At 36.1% G+C, this 27,229-nt stretch overlaps 1 protein-coding gene across 5 annotated transcripts in view; it reads right to left on the minus strand.

The window, feature by feature from the left end:
• The window catches only part of loxl3b (lysyl oxidase-like 3b), a 72,041-nt gene extending 49,181 nt beyond the window's left edge, over window positions 1–22,860 (minus strand). For all 5 annotated transcript variants that reach the window (XM_030127520.1, XM_030127519.1, XM_030127518.1 and 2 more), the window contains exons 1-3: window positions 22,630–22,860; window positions 3,198–3,551; window positions 1,657–1,820 (exon numbers count right to left, since the gene is read on the minus strand). In XM_030127520.1, the coding sequence (XP_029983380.1) occupies window positions 1,657–1,820; window positions 3,198–3,543 (510 nt within the window). In that variant the 5' untranslated portion in view covers window positions 3,544–3,551; window positions 22,630–22,860. The remainder of the gene's footprint in view (window positions 1–1,656; window positions 1,821–3,197; window positions 3,552–22,629) is intronic.
• Window positions 22,861–27,229: the final 4,369 nt, after the last annotated feature.

The following is a 27,229-nucleotide window of genomic DNA, read 5'->3' on the forward strand; positions in this document are numbered from 1 at the left end:
CCGGGCTGTGAGGTCCATCTCCGGTCCTGTCTCCAGATCCTGTGAAGAGTCCGGGACTCAGTGTCCTCAAGGATCTGCTTATTTATACGATCAGTGATTTATCAGTTGATATTGTGTTTGATAAACACTGTGAACTTTTACGTCTGTCTCCGGGTCTTGCAATTGGGTTCAGTTTCCATACTCTGACCATTACAGTCTGTAAGTGGAAACTGAACTAGAATTATTTTGACACCAATGTTTGTTATAACTTCAGTGTCATTTTTACATTTCACAGGTTTATCCTGTGGCCGTATGTTTGACACCCCCGCTCTAAACACTCATCTGAGGTGTGTACTCCTGCCCTGTGCTGACACAACAGCATCTCCACATCAGCGTTATTATCATTAACGAAAACTAACGAAATGACGAAAACTAGAATCGGAAGAACATTTTCGTTAACTGAAATAAATAAAAACTATAATTAAAAGAAAAAAACGATAACTAACTGAAACTGTATCGTGTGCTTACAAAACTAACTGCTTAACTTACAAAACGGATAAAAATTATGGATAAAATTCCCTTTGTTTTTGTCTTTGTCAATGTCGGACTGATACGAAAGTGATTTCTTTCGCTCTAGCAATTTTAGCTGTTGGCACCATACGACACTTGACGGTCCGTCACTTGTGGTTTCCAGTCGTCTTCTGGTCCCCACTCTACCTGGAAACATGGAGATTAAAGTTGGGAGAAAGCAGCAGAGTCCTGTCTGGGATTTATTTGAATACGACGGAGAAGAAGAGAAAAGAGATGACAAAACTAAAACTAAACTAAAACTAAGCATTTAGAAAAAAAAAAAAAGAAAACTAATAAAAACTATCAAACCTGCTGTAAAAACGAATTAAAACTAACTGAATTATGGGATTGGACCTGGAAAAAATTAGGTATACAGTCCATGGGTTGGAGGATAAATATGACGGAACCTGGTCACAGTTCATAACTCATATCAAGAGCCTGACTCCTTGTTTTAATTTCATGTATTTCTCTTTCTTCCTCACTCTTGTACTGCCATCCTAGTCTTCTCAATGCCCACAGTCTGACTGCTGGGACTTTTTTGTCTTATGCCAGAGGTCCAGAATGTTGGTGATATGACAGAATGATCAACACAGATTGGTTTGAGTCTTTTTTTTTCTTTTTTGGACTTGTATATTTCTTTTTTTTTTTCTTTGGTGTTCTGTTTGTCCATTTGAAACATGTGTTTATGTGGATGTATTTGTGTGGATGCCACCTGGACGGGGGGGGGGGGTCACAAATTGTGTAAGAAATGCCTTAATGATGTAAATGTTATAGAAAAATGATAAAGTTGTTAAAAAGAAAAAAAAACTGAATTAGAGAAAAAAAAAGTCAAAACTAAATAAAACTGAACTATAATGAAAAATGCAAAACTATTCTACCCTTGCTCCACACACACTGCAGTGTTTACGGCTTTGAACCGGGTCAGACACATGGTTCAGATAATCAGCTCCATGTGTGGCGGCTACAGGTGGAGCTGCAGTCAGGCGTTTAATGTCTCCACGTGGGGAAAACCTACACAGTCTGTAGGCTGTTAATGCAAAAGTACACTTTATAGGCTTGTAACGGTAATCAACCCACTGCACTAAAATGAGAAAGAATACGACTCACATCAATCACGTTGGAGTCCAGGAAGCCCGGGATTCGCTCGTCTTTGCACACGATGCCGGCGTCTTCGTCATGGGTGCAGTCGCTGTTTCCCCAACCTCGAGATCTGCAGAACTCAATGCTCTTCTCACCTCCGCTACACAGCACGTTGTCCAGCCAGATTTTACCTGCACAGGTAACAGAGAATCAGACTGAGAGCATTCACCACATCCCAGGTCTGAGCTGAGGTGACACTTACGGAAGATAAAACATTTATCTACAAAACAGAAATCTGCTGAAGGTTTTTAATGGAGCTTTCCCAGAGTTTAGCTTCACTTCTTGTTTGAAATGTCAGCAAAGTACAAGCTTTTTTTGTTTTTTGATTAAATAAGTGCCTATATTGGAAACATCATGATGCAACAGTTCTTTCAGATGCAGTTTTTAAAATTTTTATGGAATGTCCTTGGTCGTGGACAGTTTTCTTTTCTTTTTTTTTTTTTTTTTTTGTATAAAGTTATGAAACTCTTGTCCACAAATGTGGACAGAAAACCCATAGCTGGGTCTGAGGAGGTTAAGATTTATTTTAAAAAACAAACAAATAAATAAATAAAATGTCAGAAAATGAACAAAAATGACCAAACATAGCGATGACAACGACTGAAGTAATGAATAAAAATGAATAAAAAAGACTAAGAATAAGCAACAGAATTAGCAAAAAATAATAAAATGACCAAAATAAAAACAAAATGAAAAAATAAATTACAAAATGAGCATAAATTACTAAAAATGGAAGTCACTACAAAAATAGTTCTAGGTATTGAAGGGTTACGTTTCCTTTTCTCAGTTTAAGAGGATGATGTTTAATTCAATGAATAAACTTCAGAATGATCACATGTAAGATAATTTATAGCTTTTTACAAATCAATTTTGATTCAGCCTTTATTTAGACCTTTTTCTGTTCCAACCTGTAGTTGACAGTAAATGACAATAGTTGTAGATGCTTGTTTTTATGTTTAGTTCATGATGTTTTTTCCTCTAAAAGTCACTTTTTCCTCAGTTTTCTGTTCTTCATATAAAAACCATTGAATTTACTCTGAGCTTTTCTGAAAATAAGTGATTTTCACGGAGAAAAAAAAAGGAAAATGAAGAGGATATACGTATATAATATTATAACAAATGGTGATAAATTACTTAAAAAAGATTAGATTTAGAGAAGGACATCATTTGGAAGTCAACACAAAGGTAGCTCTGGGTCTTTATAGTTTTTTATACAACCTCTAATTTCAGCTCCTGCAGCTTTAAACACAAGAACAGATGCATTTAGAAGCACATATTTAAAATGTTTCCTGATGGAGGTAAATCTCGGCCAAAGCTTCTGCTCTGAGTTTAAGTGTCTGACATAACTTTGTGGAAATATAACATGGCCGATGAAGGCCGAGTCCACCTGCCAAAGTCCAGACTCTGATCTTCATGTGTAAAATCTCTTTCAATATATCAGTGATACCAGTGAATACCCCAACTGCAGGGCACTACTGAGTCTTAAACTCCCACGATGCCCTTCCTACCTTGGCCTTTGCCGTACTTGGCGCTGTGGGTCCACCCAGTGGCTGACACGAAGCCCAGCTGGCGGCAGAGCACGTGTGCGTTGGTTATGGTGAAGTCGTCGTCGCAGATGGTTCCCCACTCCCCCTTGTAGAAGAGCTCCACCCGGCCCTCGTTGTGTTTGCGGGGGTATCCGGCCAGTCGGACCTTCAGGCGCTCGGTCTGGGCCTGAGGGGACGGGGACGGTGAGGACGCTGGCGTGGGCGTGGGTGTTGGTGCGTTGGAGGGCGTGGTTTGGGCGCAGCAGCATGGCAGCAATAACCCTGATAGAAGCAACGTTAACAGACGTCTGTGTGTGGATCTGTCCATTATTACAGCTGGAAAAGAGAAGACAGAGACAACAGCAGAAGGTGAGTTGACCCTGTTGACCTTGTTGACCTTGTCCCAGTTTGCTTCCCTGCCATCTCCTCCCTGATCCTGTCACTTCATCTACAACACTGGGACTCCCTGCTGCTGTCCTCTCCCTCCCCATGCCACACCTGATCAGCCAAACTCATTCCAGGTGATCTGATTTGCTATTTATTGTGTTTTTATTCTTTTTTTTAGCATCTTAGTCATTTCATTTCACTGTTGAACTTATTCCCCGGTTGCAGTTCTGTGGGTACTAACCAAGGTTCTAATAGTTTTGGATTTTTCATTATAGTTTAGTTTTATTTAGTTTGGACTTTTTTTTCTCTAATTCAGTTAGTTTTAATTCGTTTTTAGAGCAGGTTTGCTAGTTTTTACTGGTTTTCATTTTTTTCTAAATGCTTAGTTTTAGTATTAATTTTAGTTTTGTCGTATCTTTTCTCTTCTTCTCCGTCGTATTAAAATAAATCCCAGACAGGACTCTGCTGCTTTCTCCCAACTTTAGTCTCCATGTTTCCAGGTAGAGTGGGGACCAGAAGATGACTGAAAACCACAAGTGAGAAAAAACGTTCTACTTTTTTGGGATCCAGCACACCTCTAATTTTAGATGTGCGTGTCGTTCACCTTTTTTCATGGAAACCACAAGTGAACACAAGTGATGGACCGTCAAGTGTCGTATGGGGCCAGCAGATAAAATTGCTAGAGCGAAATAAATCGATTTTATATCAATCTGACATTGACAAAGATGAAAACGAAGGGAATTTTATCCATAATTTTTATACATTTTAGTTAGTTTTGTAAACACACAATACAGTTTCAGTTAGTTATGGTTTTTTTTCTTTTAATTATAGTTTTTATTTATTTCAGTTAACGAAAATGTTTTTTCAGTTGTAGTTTTTGTCATTTCGTTAGTTTTCATTAACAATAATAACCTTGGTACTAACAGGTGAATGTGTGTATGTGGCTGTCATATGCTGCTAGGAACGTTTTGCATTTGTTTGTTTGTCCCTAATTGTTTGGACATCCAATAAGGCAGGGTACCTGTGAACTGAATTGCCCTTTGGGGATTAATAAAGTAGTCTAAATCTGAATCTGAATCTGAATCTGAATCCATCCCACCTGTCTGCTCCCTGTCACTCATCCTGCTGGCCACACCCACCTTATCAGACCAGCTGTCCTCATCTGCACACCCAGCTGCAGCTCATTCCCAGTCAGTCCAGTATACAAGCCTCACTGACTCTCCAGCATTATCTGAACTCTCTTTCCTGTTCCCGACCCCTCCCTGATTTAGACCACGTCATTTCGCCTCGGTCCTCGTGTCTGACCTGTTTTCTGTCTCTTCACCTGCTCCCCATTATACTCACTCTGCTTTCCCTATTTCTGTGACTTCAATAAGACATTTCTGAGCTGATTCTACACCTGGTGTACTGCACTTGGGTCCTAACCAAACCTGTGACAGTCCTGTTTAGTGTTTTGGTTTCTTTTCTTCTTTTGATCTTTATATCTATAATCATCATGAACAGAACATCTTACAGCTGTAGCCATGATGTGTCCCAATACTTTTGTCCATATATAAAGTTTAATGGTAGATTTTTCTTCCTCAGTCAGATGTGAAGAAAGTAGTTCAACGAAATGTTTATGAAAATGGCAAATTTGAAGAAAAATTCCCAAGTTTTTAGTCGCATGAAGTGATTTTTCCTCCCTTAGTTGTGTTGAAATAGATAGATAGATAGATAGATAGATAGATAGATAGATAGATAGATAGATAGATAGATAGATAGATAGATAGATAGATAGATAGATAGATAGATAGATAGATAGATAGATAGATAGATAGATAGATAGAAAAACAATATTTTAAAAAATCCAATAAAAAATACAAGTAATGTGAGAAAAAACCCCAAAAAATGAGAAGAGAGTAGATAGATAATAATAGTAAAAACTCAACAAAATAGGCAAGAAAATGAATAATTATCAACATAAATAAGCAACTAAACCTAAATAATAAATATAATTAACATAAATTACCAAAAAAAGGGGGGGGGGGGATGTCAGCTTCATAAATAGATAATAAAAAATGAGTAAAAATCACAAATATAAGAAACAAAATAGGTAATAAAAAAAGCAACAAAAAAAAACAAAACAAAACAAAATGAACAAATATAAGCATCTGTAAAAATAAATAAATAAATAAATAAATAAATAAATAAAATCAGCAAAATTAATGAAATTAACAAAATTGGAAATAAAATTAAGAATAAAGATAAATAAGAAGTGCAATGAACAGAAAGAACAGAATAATGACAGAGTGGTAGAAAATTACTATTTACAGTCAGAGCATGAAAACTATTTTAGAAATTTAGAGGTAGAACATTTAAAATCATTGTCATGGATAAAAAAAATAAAATAAAAAAAATCAATGTTGAGAGAAATGAAGTCCCTGGAAGCAAAGATAACAATTTAACCCAAACTAACCAAAGCAATGATATTTATCCCATAATATACAAACTATATTCTGACATTAGTCATTATTGTTTTGTATCCCAGACCCCTGTTAGAAAAGAAACACCTGGATTCAACGTGTCCACATACTTTTGTCCACATAGTTTCTGATTCACCCCATTTTCATCCAACCTCTGACGGAGCCCCTGTGTCCTATGGATGGGAGCCTTCTGCAGGAGGCCACGCCCACTAGGTTTCCACTTTCATTTGTGGCCCGACTGTAGATGTGGTTAAAGCCAAACACTCAAGAGCGAGCTGAAAATATGCACAGCGTACGGGTAGAGCTGATGTCAGAGTCAGAGCTGCTCCAGGAGTTCGATTGAAACCATCTGCTCGGTGTTTACTGGACTCTGATGTGGAGACGGATCACAGGGAACATTTAAACATGTGTAGGGCACCATGGGATGTTTACGTTGGTGAAATTAGCAGCTTGTAGATCACATAGTTTATAGCTTTTCTATGAATGTATAGTTATGGGTGTGGTGTTTGGCATTTAGTGACACCTAGTGGTGACAGTGCAGATTGTAACTGACTGAATACCCCCCCTCACCCTCACCTATGGGGACTGCAAAGAAACATTGGAGTTTTTTTGTCCATTCTGGGCTTTTTAGCTTAACCCATAAAGACCCAAACATCCATCATCTACCAAAATAATTTACTGATATCTATTTAATCCCTGTTGATTCACTAAACTATTTGTCTTTTCATGGTCATCAGATATGATCCATCTGGACGTTCTGAGGCTCCGTAGTTACCATGGAAACACCATCATCTTCTACAATATTGATTCACAAGTAAAACCCATGGAGTTGGATCAGTGACAGTGGATGGACACACTTGGTTTTATATATGTTAATAAGTAAAATGAATTAAAAAAATGTGAAAAAAAATAAGCAAAAAATTGTACTAAAATGAAGTAAAAAAGAATTAAATAAACAAAATGAACAAAAACAGCCAAAGCGATCAATAATATGAACAAAATACAACAAAATAATAAGGGATATGAGTGAAATAAGCCACAAACAGAACAAAATTGAAGAAAAAATTGAATGAAAAAATGAACCAAAATAAGCAACAAAATGAAGAAAAACAAAAGTAAAACCCATGGAGTTGGATCAATGACAGTGGATGGACACACTGGGTTTATGTTTAAATAATAACTAAAATGAACCAAAATGAATTAAAAAATTTACCAACTAACTACCAACTAACATGAAAAAATAAGCAAAAATGTAACTAGTATTAAGTAAAAAAAGAATAAAAAAAATAAGCAAGAATATGAACAAAAACAGCCAAAGTAATCAACAAAATGAACAAAATGAATTAAAAAACAAAAACAAAAAACAATAAGCAACAACAACAGAAAAAAGCCACACACGGAACAAAATTGAAATAAATAAATAAATAAATAAATAAACCCATTTGACAAATGATAGTAGTTGTAGACATTTGTTTTGTGTTAAGTTACTGATATATCTTGTTGAAAAAGTCACTTATTTAACAAAATTTAACAAAAAAGGGGGCCGGGGGTAGATTTTGCTGAAAAAGTCACTTTTTCTTCAGTTTCTCTATTTTTGATATAGTAATCCTCAACTGTACTCTGAGCTTTTATGAACATTTACATGATTAGTAAATTAATATTGAAAAATACCTGATTTTCACTGAAAAAAACCCCTACAAAATACAGAGTAATTATTACAATAAATGGTCATAAATCATTTAAGGATGGTTAAATACAGAGAAAAAATAATTTGGGAAGTGACACAAATGTCACACTGGGTCCTTTTGGGTTAAAGGGATATTATCTTTAACTCAAACTTAGTAGGTGACACATATCAAATGGTAAAAAGAGAAACCATTTAACTTAGGATGCAGGGTTTGACAACTTAATAAAGTCAGACTAATTTGTACATCAGTAAATCCTGAAATTAACTATGGAACCCAGATCAACACATCTCCATTCTGATTTTAATCCTGTCCACACGTATGCAGATATCGAGCAAAACAGATACTTTTCTCTCTGTTTGTGTCTCTCGTCCACATGCAAATAATGTTTTAGGCTGCAAAAACTGAGATTTTTAAGGGAAAATGGAGAGATTGTTAAACAGTGGCATCTCACTCCATTTTGTTCATGTTTATTGTGTTTGTGTAAAGAAGCTGTACCTGAAACATCAAATCCAGGTCAATCAATTAGTGACTTGTTGCTGCTTCACCTTCATGACTGATTAAAATGCAGATATTATTTTGTATTATCTTATTCCGTTTTATTTCATCTGAACTGATGATGTGAGACAGACCTCTACTGTGATAATGTTTAAGTCCAGGCTGAAAACGGCTCTGTTCAACTGGGCACAGAATGACTGAAAGGGTTTTATCTGCACTCTCCTCTTTTACTTTGCTTTAATAGATTATCATTTATGTTTTATTGATTATGTTTTAATTGTAATTGTGTGTTTTTTAACCTCTTTCCTATTTTTGTAAAGCACTGTGAATTGCCCTGTGTATGAATTGTGCTATACTAATAAATCTGCCTTGCCTTGCCTGATCTGGTCCAGTTTTGTCCTTCGTCATCATCTTCATCTTGTCTGATGTTAAAAGGAAAAAAACTCTGACCTCCTGTAGAATCATGCAACCTGTCTGACTGTGAACAACCTGCATCCTCTGTTGACAAAAGCAGCTTATTGTACAATCGCAAAAGCACAACTATTCTCATTTTCATGCAATTTTCCACTAATGACAATTGGCTACCTGTATTATGTTCCATCTCTGCAGTTAGATCGTCCTGAACCCCCTTAACTCTGACACACTGGACCTTTACATCAAACATTTTCCCATCATTCATCCACTCATTCATTCATATTAAATGAAATTCTTTCCTGAGAGTACAGTATACAAACCCCTTTATCCTTAGACCCTCAAAAAAGGAAAAAAAACCTGGTGAAAAGTGGACGTTGTTGACCTAATACGTCACCTTTTCCCTGAATATGGCTCCCTTTGCATAACCTCCCTCTACGGCTCTGGGTGGGTAATGAATCCGACATAGAAAGGCTATTGATGACCTGACAGAGAGTCCGGCTCTCAGCGTGTGGGGGGTTGATCCTGTAGAAACACACATACAGTAGTGTGGTGTGTTTGTACAGAGACCGCAAACTGAAGGCACACGTTCCATAACATGTCTGAGAGTGAATGCGTGTCTGAGTCCCATTTCACAGCGGATGAAAGGGCGCATATGTTCATACATATTTATTCAACCGCTTAAGTACAATTTTGAGGTAGTTTATGTGAGTATTTCCATTTCTACTGGCTGGTACTTGGGTCAAATGTATTTATTACAGCTAACTTTACAGTGTACTTAGCCGATTCCTATTATTACTGTATAAAAATCAAGTCACCATTAAAATGGATTCTAATACTAACAGTTGCAATATTAACAATGGACATATTAAGCCCACAATAACTGCGATCTAGTCATATACATTTGTATGAACAGGTCATTCTGTACTTTTACTTTTGGTACTTGAAGTAAATTTTTATGTGAGTACTTTTCTAGTTTTCCATGAGTTTATTGAAAGCAGGATTTTTACTTGTAAAAATCATTTTTACACAGATTTTTTCTACTTGTACTTGAGCAGAAGATCTGACTACTTCTCCATGACTGACTATATCCTAAATTACTTGCTGATTAGAAATTTATTGACCTTCATTGTTGGCTCAGAAATTTATCAGAGTAAAGATATTTGTTGATTTTGGAGTTAATTATGGGATCCTGGCTAAACCAAAGCTGCAGACGTACAGGGTGGGGAAGCAAAATTTACAATGAACATTTAGTTGTTTTTTCTCAGCAGGCACTACGTCAATTGTTTTGAAACCAAACATATATTGATGTCATAATCATACCTAACACTATTATCCATACCTTTTCAGAAACTTTTGCCCATATGAGTAATCAGGAAAGCAAATGTCAAAGAGTGTGTGATTTGCTGAATGCACTCGTCACACCAAAGGAGATTTCAAAAATAGTTGGAGTGTCCATAAAGACTGTTTATAATGGAAAGAAGAGAATGACTATGAGCAAAACTATTACGAGAAAGTCTGGAAGATACTATTAAAGAAGAATGGGAGAAGTTGCCACCCGAATATTTGAGGAACACTTGCGCAAGTTTCAGGAAGCGTGTGAAGGCAGTTACTGAGAAAGAAGGAGGACACATAGAATAAAAACATTTTCTATTATGTAAATTTTCTTGTGGCAAATAAATTCTCATGACTTTAAATAAACTAATTGGTCATACACTGTCTTTCAATCCCTGCCTCAAAATATTGTAAATTTTGCTTCCCCACCCTGTACATTCAACTGAAAAACACATATAAAACAGAGTTTCATATCGGCACAAACTTGACCAGGAACCAAAGGTTCCTAATTGTTCAGTTGCATACAGGAATCCTTCCCTTGGCCTTAGAAACTGGGAGATTTACCCAAACACCAGAAGAAAACAGACTTTGTGGACTGTGTGATTTGGGGGAAGTAGAAAATGAATCACATTTTCTTTTTTTGAATTGTCCTCTATATGACAAACTGAGAACATCTTTGTTTAATGAGATGTTTATCCAAAATCCTGATATGTTCTGGAGAACTGATGACAACATGAGATGGTTGTTTAGTTCAAATGTACATAAATTAGCATTATTTGTTTGTAAAGCCTGGAAAAAGTGGCAGATGTGTTTGTTTAAATCAGTCAGTACATTTTCTTGTTTCTATCTATTGTGCCTATTGTCTGGTATTTGGCTTTGGTTTATATTTTTGGTGTCTTACAAGCCCATATAAGGGCTGAGCATATTCTTTTGCAGGACACAATAAAAAGTCATTCATTCATTCATTCATTCATTCATATATACTAAAATAAAATTTAAAAAAAAGAGGCTAAACCCAAAAAGCAAAAATAAAACTGATGGTAATTATAACATATCGGCCTAACAACCAGAATTACATTATTTTTTTCTGTTTATCTGTGAAAGGAACAAGAACATGCACAGATATTTCAACTAACTTTCTGTTATGGCTTCACTATATAGAAGTAAAGAGGTTTTTTGATCATTATATTCAATCTAACATGACAGACATGTAACTAGCTTTTATGCTAATGCTACATACTCAACAACTTTGCGCTTATTTTCCACTCAAGAAAAGTTTGTTGACAGTAGCAATGAATATAAAGGGAAAAGACTGAATTATGTTGCTTTTTTAATGTAGGAAATGAATGAATATAGGAAAAATAGCTCTGTTGATGTAAATTTTCTTGTGACTGAACATTCACCTCTTTATACTAGAGCAAAATGCTAACTACGTTATGCTAACATGGCAACAAGCTAACAATGGTTTGGTATTTTAGCTTGGGACCTGAAAAAAAGTGAAAAGTTTTCCATTTTGTAAATATAAATGTTTTTAGCCATGCTCTGGATTCCCCTGGATTCATATTTTAGACTTTTAATATCCTCATATTTACCCTTTAGCGCAAAAACACCATACAGCTAATGCTAAAGCTCCTGGAGTTTCATATTACCCGGTATAACTCTAAATATAAGAATGAAACTGTAAACATACCGAATATTCTATCAGTCCTTTCAGTTTCCACAGCAGACATTTAGATGTTAAAGCAGGAAACACACAGGTGTATGTCAGTAAAAATCTCAGGGTTCCATTTAGTTCAGTCAGTTTGAGGCTGCGGAACGGTGCAGACTCTGAACCTCCAGGGGAAACTAAACGGAACACATGATGGGATCAGAAACACCTGGGCCCTCTGACTGACCACAGACCAGCATGTCTGCAGTGAACATGTCTGCTCACTGAAGATGACAATACTGATATGCAATTTACAGCATTTTATTGAGATTGAGATATTTGACCTATATTTATAGATTAGATTTATAAATCCATACGAAAGCAGAGGGTTTAGATCAGGGGGTCAAACTCATTTTCTTCCAGGTTCCACATTCAGTCCAGTTTCATCTGAAGTGGGCCGGACCAGTAAAATAACAGCATGAGAGCCAATAAATAATGACAACTCCAAACGGTTTTAGTGTGAAAAATAACATTCATCTATGCCAATATTTAGATTTACAAACTATCCAAACAAAAAGGATGTGAATAACCTGAAAAAACAAAATTTGTTACGAAATATAAGAACAGTTTTATCAATATTATGCCTTATCATTTATGCATGTGCATTACAGATCAGATCTACAAAGGCACAAAACATTTAGTAACAGGCAGAATATTGTTAAAATTGCCCTTAATTTTCTTTAGACATTTCAGGTTGTTCATATGTTCGGGTTATTCACATTTTATTGTTAAAGGATAGTTTGTTAATGTAAATATTTTCATAATCTAATGTTTTTTGCACTAAATCAAAGGAAAAAATGGTGTTGTCATTATTTATAGGTTCTTCTGATATTATTTTTGAGTTTGAAGGCCTAATTTGCATTTTGCAAATTCATCCTGCAGGCCAGATTGGAAACTTTGGCGGGCCGGTTTTGGCTTCTGGGCCGCATGTTTGACACCTGTGGTTTAGATAAACATTCACTCACTCATGTTCAACTGCATTAGTGAATATAGTTATGATGATGGACAAGGCCCAAGTTGTGATAAATCAAAAATTCTTCAAGACACCCTTCATGTTTTATGCTGCATATTTTCATCCTGTCTTCCCTGAACTTTATTTTTGTACTTGTAATATGTGTATGTATGTATGCATGTATTATATGTGTATTCAATAACTAATTACCGATTAATCTGCCAGTTATTCTTATATCCTCCTGACACCCAGTAAGTAAATATTTTTGCCATTTTACATTAAATTACCTTAATTGGAAATAGCATGATGCAACAGTTTTTTCATATTTATTTATTTATTTATTTATTTATTTTTAATATAATGTCCTTTTCAGTGGACATTATGTATTTTTTTATTTTAAAGTAAAGCTGTAAAACTCTTCTCCACTACAGAGGACAAAAATGCATTGCTGGGTGTCAGGAGGATATTTATCAATTAACATTTATTCATTCATTTTCTGAACACACTTTATCCTCACTAGGGTCGCTGGAGCCTATCTACTTATAGGTGATGGTGGGTTTCACCCTGGACATGTCTCCAGTTCATCACAGGGTTGAACATACAGAAACAAAAAATCACTGTCACATTCACACCTATGGGCAATTTAGATTAACCCATTAACCAATCATTGCATGTGTTTGGATGCTGGGAGGAGCCAGAGTATCCAGAGAGAACCCACACAACCACGGTGAGAACATGCAAACTCCACACAGAAATTTTAGCTCGCGGCACCACACAGAACTCCACGGCCCGTCACTTGTGGTTTCCAGTCGTCTTCTGGTCCCCACTCTACCTGGAAACATGGATGTAGGAGCCATAAGCACCGTGTGGTGTTTTTTGGTTTTTCTCTTGTTTGTGTGACGTCATGATATTGGCACCTGTTATGTGTGGCACTGTGGGTGTGGTGTTGTCTATTAAGTCCCTGCGCTCACCTGGATGTGTAAGTCGCCCGGATCATGGCGGCGGGGTGAGCCTGGGGAGAAACTTTCTGTTGACCGTCATTATCATCGTTATCACCGTCACTGTTGTCTTTGTCACTGGCCATGAGGGTATCTTTGCACACCATTGAATATACGACGACTGAAGTAAGTGCTTGTTTCCTATGCTTGTGATATGGATAATAAACCTCATGAACGTTTGTAATGGTGAATCTGACGCGTCTTCAGTGTGAACGCCATGTCTTAGCCTGCCGTGGCGTTTGGATTGTTTTTTAAGCTTATATGCTGCAATAGTGGAGACTAAAGTTGGGAGAAAGCAGCAGAGTCCTGTCTGGGATTTATTTGAATATGACGGAGAAGAAGAGAAAAGATACGACAAAACTAAAATTAATACTAAAACTAAACTAAAACTAAGCATTTAGAAAAAATGAAAACCAATAAAAACTAGCAAACCTGCTCTAAAAACAAATTAAAACTAACTGAATTAGAGAAAAAAAAAAGTCAAAACTAAATAAAACTAAACTATAATGAAAAATTCAAAACTATTAGAACCTTGGGACCACCCACAGGAGTAAACGTCACATCCACAAAAGAATCAAGACCTTTGAGTGGTAACATTGACATCTTTCAGCATTTACACTGATTTCCTATTTGTTTAATACCATGTGATCTATCCGCACTACCTCCACCTCTGGTCCAAAAGCATCACCCCAACTATCAGTGGAAAAGACAGAAACATGTCTGACTTTAACTATAGAGTCACGGATAAATGTGTATGTTTGAAGGATAAACAGTGAAATTTATGTATAAAAAATACATGACTGAAAACACATACTGTATATTTTTATTTTTAATTTAAATTAATATTTTAAAGAGTGGTGCATGTGTCTTTTGGCATCTCCTAGTAGCATCTGGAGGGTTCAAATTCAAACTGTATGAACTGTTAGGGTCCAAATACACAAAGAAATTAACCACAGACTAAGAAAAGTGGGCTGGGCTCTCAAACTCATGTTCTTTCAGGTTCCACATTCAGCCCAATTTGATTTCCAGTGGGTTGGACCAGTAAAATAATAACAGAATAATCTATAAATAATGACAACTCCAAATTTTTGTCTTTGTTTTAGTGCAAAAAACCCAAAACATTAAATTATGATAATACTTACTTTTATAAACTATCCAAACAAAAAAGCTGTGAATAACCTGAAAAAACGGAAATTTCTTAAGAAAAATGAATGCAGTTTTAACAGTATTCTGCCTCAACTTCTCATTTCTCCATGTGCATTATGGATCAGATCTACAAAGACACTAAACACTGAGGAACAGGAAGAAAAGAGTTCAAATTGTGCTGAATTTTCTTTAGACATTTCAGGTTGTTCATATTTGTTCAGGTTATTCACATTTTATTGTTACAGGATAGTTTGTAAAAGTAAATACTTTCATAATTTAATGTTAGTTTTTGCACTAAAACAAAGACAAAAATTTGAAGTTGTCATTATTTATAGACATAGTGTAAGAAAATCTGGAGTCATTCTTTTTTGTGGGTTCTTCTGCTGTTATTATTTGACTGTAGATCATATTGGTCTGTATGTGGAACCTGAACTAAAATGAGTTCCACAGCCTTGACTGTGGAATTTTTGCACTCTGTAAATTCATCCCAGGGGCCGGAATGGAACCTTTGGCGGGCTGCATTTGGGCCCCGGGCCGCATGTTTGAGACCCTGATTTATACAAATATGAGCCCTTTAAATGTTTTTGCTGCTAAATGGATTTTCATAGTTCCAGTACAGATCTATTCAGTTCTGTTCATATTCTCCAAACAGCAGCAGATGGAAATGTGAGTGCATGTTCTTTTGTCGGATCTATGACAGTTCAGTCCACCTTTATTAAACTGCTGGATGTCGCCCAGCCCGCTTTGAGTGAAACTCTGTCTAACTCGGCCCTCGCTGACTCTCCATACCGATGAGTTCATGGATGAGGTCTTGTGAAAAGCTAAAATCAACCAGGCAGCAGCCCCCCCACCCCCGGATCAGCGCCACTGTTTGCTTTGACACAGTTCACACAGTTGGGCTTCATCTGCGTGTTCACATTCCCACTGAACACACACTCTTTCCTCTTTACTTGTTTGCTAATCAGGACCAGAAGGGAAACTGGAGGAAACACAGTGAAAGCAGATCCTGGTTCTGTTGGAGCACGTTGTCCACCTCTGAGGAACTTAGGGAAACTTTATCCTTAAGCTGTAAAAACCCAAACATCCTCCTTTAACCTAAACCATCTACTGATCTAAACTGTTTCATACCTGTTGATCCACTAATCCTATCAAAACATGGAAATAATCTACGTAAAATACAGTTCTTCATCTTTTCATGGTCATCAGATATGACCATATTTGGACGTTCAGAGGCTCTGTAGTTACCGTGGAAACACCGTCATCTTTTACAACATTGATTCACCAGTAAAACCCATGGAGTTGGATCAATGACAGTGGATGGACACACTGGGTTTATGTTCAGTTAATGAGATTGGAGTGAAAAAGACAGTTTTTCTCAGTTTTGATATAATAACCTTTGGATTTACTCTGAGCTTTAATGAACATCTACATGATCAGTGAATTAAATATAGGGAAATACATGATTTACACTGAAAAATGCAAAACGGAGTGGAAAATATAATAAATTGTGATAAATCTGTTTGGAAGTCACTAGAAATATAGTTCTAGGTGTTTAAGGGTTAAGTTTCTTATTCTCAGTTTGGGAGGAAGATGCTTATTTCAACAACTAAACTAAAGAATGATCATGTGTAGGACCATAAATGTATAGACATATAGAATTTTTGCAAATCGATTTTGATTTAGCCTTTATTTAGACCTTTTTCTGCTCCAACCTGTACTTCACAGTAAATGACCATAGTTATAGATGCTTGTTTTTCTGTCAGTTTTCTCTGTTTCTGATATAATAACCCTCAACTTTAATCTGAGCTTTAATGAACATCTACATGATCAGTGAATGACATATAGAAAAATACTTGCATTATACTGAAAAAACACAAAATACAAAGGATGATATTCCGTGCGTTTACATGACAGCTTTTATTCCTGGTTTAATCTGATTAAAGGTTCGATCCTATTTCAGATGCCCATGTAAACACCTTATTCCAGTTGAAAAAGAAAAGTTCGGATTAAATTTAAACCCGATGAAAGTCACTGGTTTAATCCCCTTTTAATTCCGACCCAAATTATTCCTGGGACAGGTAAACCCTTTATTCCGTTTGGACTTTATTCCTTCCATTCTGCACATGCTCGTTGTCTTGTCCTGTCGCGATGACGCACACATTCTGCGCTGGTGGAAGAATATGCAGTGCAGTCTAGTCTTCCCAAAGCGCTCCAGTGTGCTATTCTGATGGGATCTACCAGCCTGGAAAACCCTGAAGGAAGAGTTCACCACTTGTGTTTTATTCATTCATTTGTCATGCACTAATGAGTTCGTTAAGTTGGCAAATCAGTTTGCACTGCAGTGCACTGATTGCCTTACTGCAGCCCTTCCGTTAGCTTAGCTTATCTTAGCCTAGTTTAGCATAATGGCTTCATTCCTATGGTCAGACGTAGCCAGGCTTTCATGGGTGATCCGTCCGTAGTATTTTATGAGTGATTTTGTGAAATTCGGTTCTCCATAATCATTCCTTTAGTCCGCTGGGGTCAATATGATCACAAATTGAAGCTCAAATCATGGCCATGTGACTTACTGCAGTAAGAAAATCTGGGGAAATAAAAACTAATGCAAAGCTAAAACGGTAAAGCAAAGGTAATTTAGCGCATGCATCCCTTCCAACAAAAAGATTTTCCAACTTCCGTCAAAACAACAGTCCCAAGATTGTATGAGTGCAGTAAGTCGCGGATCTAAAGAAATAATTAGAGAGAATCGGATTTCAGAAAATCACTTACAAAAGACAACAAATCACCTTTAAAAAACTGGCTATGTGTGACCATGGAAATGCAGTGACTATGCTAAGCTAAGCTAACAGAAGGGCTAAGCTAAGCTAACAGAAGGGCTGCGAGAACAAGGCAACGTGAGCACTGCAGCGCAAACCCTTTAGCTCACTGATCTACCTCATTAATACCTGATGTAAACCTTTATTCAGGTTTAACATTTCCATGGAAACAGAAGAGAAAATACTTTAGTTCCGAATTAATTTCTTCTGGAAAAATAAATCAGATTTAAAAAACATCATGTAACCATATCCATAGTAACAAATAGTGATGAATTGCTTAACCCATAAAAACCCAAACATCCACAGTCAACCAAAACCATCTGCTGATCTAAACTGTTTAATTCCTGTTGATCCACTAATCCTATCAATACATGGAAATAATTGGTGTTAGATACAGTTCTTAATCTTTTCATGGTCATCAGATATGACCATATTTGGACGTTCAGAGGCTCCGTAGTTACCGTGGAAACACCATCATCTTCTACAGCATTGATTCACCAGTAAAACCCATGGATTTACTGAAAGTCAGTTTTTCTTCAGTTTTCTCTGTTTCTGATAATAACCCTGAACTTTAACCTGAGCTTTTATGAACATCTACATGATCAGTTCATAAAATATAGAAAATACTTGAATTATACTGAAAAAACAAAAAATAAAGAGGATAAGATTACAATAAATGGTGATAAATAACTTAATGAAGGTTAAATATAGAGAAAATTTCATTTGTGAGTTGCCACAAAAGTATCTCTGGGTCTTTATGGGTTAAAATATGAGCCCCTTGTTGTTTTTGGCTCTGAAATCCCATCATCCATGTCTGAAATTAAGAAGGCTTCAGTCTAAAAAACTGCTGAGCTGAACACCACGTCACAGCAACCAAATGTTGGAACCATAAAAAAATTTCTAAGGGAATGATTTTCATCCTTTGAAACAATAGAAACATTCCCAACACCTGTAAAGCTGCAAAGATCATTAAATCAGTCAGCCTTTTCTCTTTTTTTCTTTCTTCCTCTCTGACAGTAAACTGAGTATCTTTGACTTTTGATCCAAACAGGACATTTGAAGACATCGTCTATAGATTTGGTTGATACAGACCTGATCAAAATCTTAAGACCAGTTGAAAAATAGCTAGAATTTACCTTTTGCACATTTGGATCTTAATGAGGTTTTAAGTAGAGCTACAATATACAAAAGCAAGAAGGGGGAGTGAGACCAAAAGCACTTTGAAAAAGTCATTTATTGAAAACAACAAGTAAACTGAAATAGGCTGTTTATCAGCTGATCAAAAGTTTAAGACCGTCGCTCAAAAAATTACAAAAAACTCTCCAAACCAGAACAAAAAAATTTTCTCAGTAGGACTCAGTAATGAGTAGCTCCACCGTTCTTGTTAATCACTTCAAAAATTCGTTTGGGCATGCTTGATGCGAGTGTTTCCAGGAGGCTGGTGGGAACATTGCTCCAAGTGGTGAAGATGGCTTCACGAAGGGCATCAACTGTCTGGAACTGATGGCCATTTTTATAAACTTCCTTGCCATCCATCCCCAAATGTTCTCTATGGGATTTAAATCAGGGGAACATGCAGGATGGTCCAAAAGAGTGACGTTATTCTCCCTGAAGAAGTCCTTCGTCAAGCGAGCAGTATGAACTGCAGCGTTGTCCTGTTTTTAAACCCAGCTGTTACCACACAGACGAGGGCCCTCAGTCATGAGGGATGCCCGCTGCAACATCTGCACGTAACCAGCCGCCGTTTGACGACCCTGCACCACCTGAAGCTCCAGTGTTCCACTGAATGAAAAAGCACCCCAGATCATGATGGACCCCCCTCCACTGTGCCGGGTAGAAAACATCTCAGGTGGGATCTCCTTGTCATGCCAGTAACGTTGGAAGCCATCTGGACCGTCAAGGTTCAATTTTTTCTCATCAGAGAATAAAACTTTTTTCCACCTTTCAATGTCCCATGTTTGATGCTCCCTGGCAAAGTCTAAACGGGCAGTTTTGTGGCGTTGTAGGAGACGAGGTCTTGGAATTCGTTTTTGTTTTTGAAACCCTTTTCCCGCAGATGCCGTCTGATGGTTATTGCGCTGCAGTCGGCACCAGTAAGGGCCTTCATTTGGGTCGAGGACCGCCCTGTGTCTTGACGGACAGTCAATGGGATCCTCCGGCTCAGCGCAGGTGTAATTTTTTTGGGTCTACCACTTGACTTTTTTGTTCCATAATGCTCAGGATCTGTCAAAAAATTTAGAATGACTGTCTTACTGCGTCCAACCTCAGCAGCAATGGCACGCTGCGAGAGGCCTTGCTTATGCAGCTCGACGATCCGACCACGTTCAAGAAGAGAAAGCTTCTTAGCTTTAGCCATCAGGAGGGCATGACCGTGTGAATGCCCGACAGAAAATGAGAATTTTGAGCAGATTTTGGCTTTTATAGCCTGCGGTCTTAAACTTTTGATCAGCTGATAAACAGCCTATTTCAGTTTACTTGTTGTTTTCAATAAATGACTTTTTCAAAGTGCTTTTTGTCTCACTCCCCCTTCTTGCTTTTGTATATTGTAGCTCTACTTAAAACCTCATTAAGATCCAAATGTGCAAAAGGTAAATTCTAGCTATTTTTCAACTGGTCTTAAGATTTTGATCAGGTCTGTATTTTTCACCTTTTTCTAACATTTTAAAACCAAACACATCTACATATTAATTGAAAAGGAAATTAACAGATGAATGAACTGAGAAAATACACATTTTCAGCCCTAAATGACCCATGGAAACAGGTAGAAGTTAACAGTTTAGACTTCTACAACATTTACGACCCTGGACTGAACGTCAACCACTTATGGATTTTTAAAGGTAGATGTACCGGAAATAATTCCTACAAGCAAAAACCCAACAATAAAAATCAATTCAGTCATAAAAGTCAAGGAATTTTTGATTTGTCAACAGCACGTCTAAGTCAGAACAATAAATACTAGTGAATGTAGAGCAGATTTTAGGCATGATATTATACATTATGTGCTGTTATTTTCACATAAAGTCATAAATTGTAGTTGAGGAAAGCATCCATGAGTCACTGTCGGAGCAAATACCAGTTAATCTGTTTGTCTTAACAAGCAAGTCATTGATTAATTGATAATGATATTATCATTTGTGATACTGCTGGAACCTGTAAATTTCCCTATGGGATGAATAAAGTATCTATCTATCTATCTATCTATCTATCTATCTATCTATCTATCTATCTATCTATCTATCTATCTATCTATCTATCTATCTATCTATCTATCCATCCATCCATCCATCCATCCATCCATCCATCCATCCATCCATCCATCCATCCGCAGCCTTAAATGTGACATGACAGCAGCAGCAGAACGATAACAGCAGTTATAAAAACAGTAGGAGTAACTTCACTCCTTGGTTTTATCTTTGAACAAAAGATAAAAACCAACAGTTCATCTAAAACCTGGAAACCGTTGCCCAAGAAACTGACATCGTGATGTTTCACACAGTTTTTGACTTTTTATTATAATCTGTAAAACTCTGGAACTGAACAAATAAATCAGACTAATGAGTAAATACATCAGTAACTAAAAAAAAAAAAATGTCAAAAATGTAAGTGATTACAGATGTGATTTTTTTCATTTCAGCTACTATTTCTCAACATCTCTATAAACAGTCAGTTGGAGCCTTAAACATACCACGGATACTTCAGGGTCCCTGGATAGTCCTGTAGGTTGTACTTCTCAGAATTCAACGGTTTCTCTTTTGTTTTTTATCTTTTTACTGTAGATATTCACTTTAGATCACCCGAGGAATGACTGTCCTGGACTAGGGGTCGACCAAGAGACTGATATAATAATGTTTTAACTTAAAAAAAGCCAATATCACTGGTGTCGAAGAAAAAAAAAATCAACAGTTTGACTTTAGATACATTTTTCTCATTGAACATAGTAGTAAATACACTGAACATGAAATTGACCAAAATGTACGTGATTCTAGGTGTGACTTTCATAATATTTGAATCTATTTTTCTCCTATAAAGTCACTTTTAGACTGATTAGAAGTATTTCTCAGCATCCCTATAAACCATCAGTTGGAGCCTTAAACATACCATGGATACTTCAGGGTCCCTGGATAGTCCTTTAGGTTGTACTTCTCAGAATTCCACTGTTTCTCTCTCTCTCTCTTTTTTTTTTTTTTTTTTAATCTTTTTACTGCAGGTATTCACTTCAGATCACCTGAGGACTGACTTTCCTGGACTTGGGGTCGACCAAGAGACTGATATAAGCCAATGTCACTGGTGTCGAAGAAAAAAAATGAGACTGATATAAGCCAATGTCACTAGTGTTGAAGAAAAAAAATCAACAGTTCTTCTACTTTAGATACATTTTTCTCATTCAACATAGTAGTAAATACACTGAACATGAAATTGACCTAAATGTAGGTGATTCTAGGTGTGACTTTCATAATATTTCAAGCTATTTTTCTCCAATAAAGTGGAAAAATTCCAGTTAACTGTAACAACTGGAGCAAAGATCTGCTGATATTGTTAAGTTGTAAAACCAAGTAATCAGTCCATATTTGGATCCATGAATCAAAACACACATGTACATTTGTAATGCAGATGCTGAAAACACTCCACTGTCCATGTACATCCACCAGAGTTGTAACCTTTTCTTATAATGAATGGTGCTTTTCAGTAACTTGTGTAACACTCACACATCAGACCACACTGGACTCTTTTCCAAGTCTAAATATTTGGCTTTGGAAACAAATTTTTGTTTCCTGTTACAGCATTCCTCCCATTTTTATCTTGTCCAGACCTAAAACTGTGCAGAGAAACCCAGTCTGGACCCATTTACTGCTTCATTTGGATCTATTTTTTAACAAAGATATCCCAGTTTTTTGTTTTTTTTTAAAGGTTTTCCATAAAAAATAAGTAGGTTATGGGCCTGCAGAGTGGCTCCATTCTTCATTATTTCAACAAAAAGTCAGATTTTTCATGTTTTTTTCTTCTGTTTTTTCTTACCTTGTGTGGTCTCTTATGAGGAGGTTATAACGGTTCCAGTGGAGAGTGAGGGAGCCGCTCTTTAATTTATCCACATGCGGAAAGTTCAACTCCACAGAAAAACAAAGAAACACGCGTGAAGAGTCCGCGCCGTGCGGTATTTTACGCACATTAACCGGTCCACGGTGCGTCCACTTAGCTGCCAATTACTCCTTCAGCCGTTATTGTCTGTAAATTGCCAGCTGTACAACCTTCACAGAGGAGGAGGAGGAGGAGGAGGAGGAGGAGGACCGAAGGGGGCTGGATTTATTCCCTGAAAAGACACTAACTCTTTCATGGACGGGACGCCTCCGTGAACAAAAACACGTGCGTCCCACACTGTAAAAAAAAAAAAAAAAGTAATATTCGGGCAGCAGGGGTGCGAAAAAAAAAATACTGGAAAACAACAGAAAATAACCATCTCATAAAAATACAGTAATTTTCCATAATTAAAATACAGTTTTTTGCCCTAACTTTACATTAAATGTTGCTTTTTTTTTTTTTTTTTTTTTACTTTTTAATGTTTAACAAAGAATATTTACATGTATTAAAACAATCAAATTACCTATAAATATATATATAAATAATTTTCAATGAGACTAAGTTGTACAATCCACTGATAAAAACGGTATTTGGACAATTTATCAGTGCTTATACATGTTATACGTTCACAAAAACACATTTATTCAACATTTTTGTTGTGAAATCTCCCATAATTACACAAGATATTTGTCAATTAACAAACAAGTCTTGTTAAACTTACAAATACTTCTTTTGCGGTTAATTGTCAGTAATTTTATCTTGTTTTATTTTTTTTTTTTTTACAGTATTAAAATTTAAATTAACAGTTTAATCTCATACATAGAAAAGAAATATTTGTGAAATTCTGATACATTTGCAAATGTATTTTAACTGTATTTTCTGTGAAAAAAGAAAAAAAAATCTTTTAAAAAATGTAAATTTTATGGTTATTCACAGTTAGAGTTTTTTCAGGTTATTTTACATTTGACATGTAAAATCCCAGTCCATTTTTGGAATTTCATTGATATTTTCCTGTATCTTGAAAATACAGGAAAAATCTGTAAAATAAACAAAAATTCAGTTAAATTACAGATTTATTTTTTTTTACAGTGCACATACATCACACTGATCTAAAGATGAAATATCCAATATAGCTGCAGAATAACAGGAAAATAATAAAAATTTATTATACAGATAAGAGACATAGGGAGTAAAGTGTTTAAAGTGACTCAAGTGATCTATTAATATATGTCATTTTTATGTAAAATAGTATAAAGTGATGAAAAAAAAATATATATATATATATGTGTATATATGTATATATATGTGTGTATGTATATATATATATATATACATGTGTGTGTGTGTGTGTGTGTGTGTGTGTGTGTGTGTATATATATATATATACACACACGGTGGGGAAGCAAAATTTACAATGAACATTTAGTTGTTTTTTCTCAGCAGACCCTTCGTCAATTGTTTTGAAACCAAACATATATTGATGTCATAATCATACCTAACACTATTATCCATACCTTTTCAGAAACTTTTGCCCATATGAGTAATCAGGAAAGTAAACGTCAAAGAGTGTGTGATTTGCTGAATGCACTCGTCACACCAAAGGAGATTTCAAAAATAGTTGGAGTGTCCATAAAGACAGTTTAGAATGGAAAGAAGAGAATGACTATGAGCAAAACTATTACGAGAAAGTCTGGAAGATACTATTAAAGAAGAATGGGAGAAGTTGTCACCTATTGTTGTCACATATTTGAGGAACACTTACGCAAGTTTCAGGAAGTGTGTGAAGGCAGTTATTGAGAAAGAAGGAGGACACATAGAATAAAAAACATTTTCTATTATGTAAATTTTCTTGTGGCAAATAAATTCTCATGACTTTCAACAAACTAATTGGTCATACACTGTCTTTCAATCCCTGCCTCAAAATATTGTAAATTTTGCTTCCCCACCCTGTATATATATATATATATATATATATATATATATATATATATATATATATACACACACACACACACACAAAATGCGTAACATCTTTAACATTCAAAGGGATTCTCTGTGGTATTGGTGTTACAAACTCTCACCAGCAGGGGACAAAATGAACAAACAAACAACAAAATGAAGAAAAATGAGCAAAATAATCAACTTAATTTTTACAAAATAATCAACAAAATAAGCAATAATTAACACAATGAACCAGATAATTGACAAAATGACAAAAATGAGCAAAATAATCAACAAAATAAGTTAAATACTGAACAAAGTAACCAAAGAGTACAAGGCAATCAACGAAATGAACAAATAAGAACCGCTTAAGCCCGGTTGCCCTGGTAACGAAGGCAGCCGCAGTGTCTGTGTTGCCATGGTAACGCAACGTGACCGGAATAAGGTCAGCTAAATACCCGATAAAAGCAATTTTCAGAAAACAGAGCACAACTCAAAAAAGAAGAACCTAAATGGTCAGATATCTAAACCAGTCCAACAGTCTGACACCAGTGCACGTGAGGAATAATTTAGAAAAACAGAACAATGAGACAAACTCCGCAAAACTAAGCTAACAGTGCTAAGCTAACACCAGACAGATCCAACAGTACAAGGATTATTTCTACCGATAAAACTCACTGAAGACAAAGAACAACAAAAATAATGGTCACATTATGAAGAGATGATGATGAATTGTGTCTTACTTCTGCAGTTTTCGGATCATAACTTGGTTTTATGTGAAATAAACTTCTGCTATCGGCTAATACACTGTTGTGTGTTACATTGAAATGATTCCCGCTGGAAACAAATGGACCAGGTTTTCACCTTTGTATTCTTGTTGGAATTTTCTTGCAAGAAGAACACAAATCACCTAAAATGTATACTCTCCTACATTTTCCTGGTTTTAATAGTTTGTCACGTTATAAAATCACCTGTTGAATCAGTTGTGACCTTAAGACATACAACTTTGTGGAACCTTCCAGAGCAATTTTTTCTACATGTAAACGTTGAGTGGTTTATCTGTTTAAAATATGAACCTCTGTATTTTTCATTTCCAAGCTTATGGATTTCCCCATGTGTAATTCACTGTAGATGTTAAAGCTCAGAATAAATGCAAAGGTTATTATATGTATACGTCTGTAACTTCCCAGTTTGGGATACATAAAGTCCATCCATCCATCCATCCATCCATCCCAAAACAGAAGAAAAACTGACTTTTTCAGCAAAATCTATCATTAACATAAACCCAGTGTGTCCATCCACTGTCACTGATCAAAATCCATGAGTTTCACTGGTGAATCAATGCTGTAGATGACGGTGTTTCCATGGTAACTACAGAACCTCTGAACGTCCAAATGGGTCACATCTGATGACCATGAAAAGATGAATAACTGTATTTTACACCAATTATTTCCATGTATTGATAGGGTTAGTGGATCAACAGGTATATTAAACAGTTTAGATCAGTAGATGGTTTTGGTTTTTAAGGGTTAACGTATCATTCACACAGACATTCTTTCCAAACACATGAAATGAAACAGTCAGAGTTATGAAAAGGTTGTATTTAATAGGGAAATGTCCATATGAAATCTGAAATCACTCTGTTACAAAAAAGAAGTACAAAGATTTCCAGCGATGTACAAGCGATCAAACAGGGAAACTAGGATTACAAACTGCTTCATCTTATTTTAACACAGAAACAACAGCAGGCACTTCATCGAAAAATCAACCACGAACTTGACTACGTGAAACCACTGAAATCTGAACTGGCTGTGGTGGGGTTTGATTAGTTTGTGATCGACATGGTCCCTGTGATCAATCAACAGATTGATCGGATACTGATCAGACAAGACGGGACGGATGTGATTAAGACGAAGTTCTAAATGCCTCGAACGTGTGGAGACTGAAAACCTCCACTAGGTCAGGTATTTCAGTACTGAGCATAAAAATTCCTTTGCATCTGAAGGTAAATTCATGGAAAACAGTGCCTGAATTGGTACATTTTCATTAATATCACTTCTTCTCTATGTAGAATGACCCTAAAGTGACTTTTTTCTCACCGCCCTGTGTGACTGATTGTCCACATTTTAAAAGCTTTTACAGTTTGGTTTCTAAGCTTCACCAACGCTGTCGTCACACTTTGGATAATGACTGTAACAGTGCAGAGACAGTAACGACACATGAACAAACCGCATTTTATAGCAACGACGGTTAAACTCTGATGTAAGATGGGCTGCATCCATCAGATTTAGCGCCAATTAACAGTCTAAATTAAAAACAAACGTCCAGTGTGGAAAAAAAATACCACTCACACTCATTTTAAAGCCTATTTGTGACAGTAAACCCCATTCACACAGATGATAGTTAAATATTTTAGTGGCTTTTAAAGATTGTCAGTGTTTAAGAGTACCAAGCAGACGGGAGAGTCCACATGTCATTAAGTTTGTACCAAAATGTCCTAAAATCACATTATTTAGAGCTATCTTTGTCATTTTTGGAACCTTAATGTTCACTTTTTTTGTAAAACTTTTTGCTCGTAACTGTCTTTAAGCTCATATAG

Source organism: Sphaeramia orbicularis, chromosome 22 (genome assembly GCF_902148855.1).
Source record: "Sphaeramia orbicularis chromosome 22, fSphaOr1.1, whole genome shotgun sequence".
Taxonomy (NCBI): Eukaryota; Metazoa; Chordata; class Actinopteri; order Kurtiformes; family Apogonidae; genus Sphaeramia; species Sphaeramia orbicularis.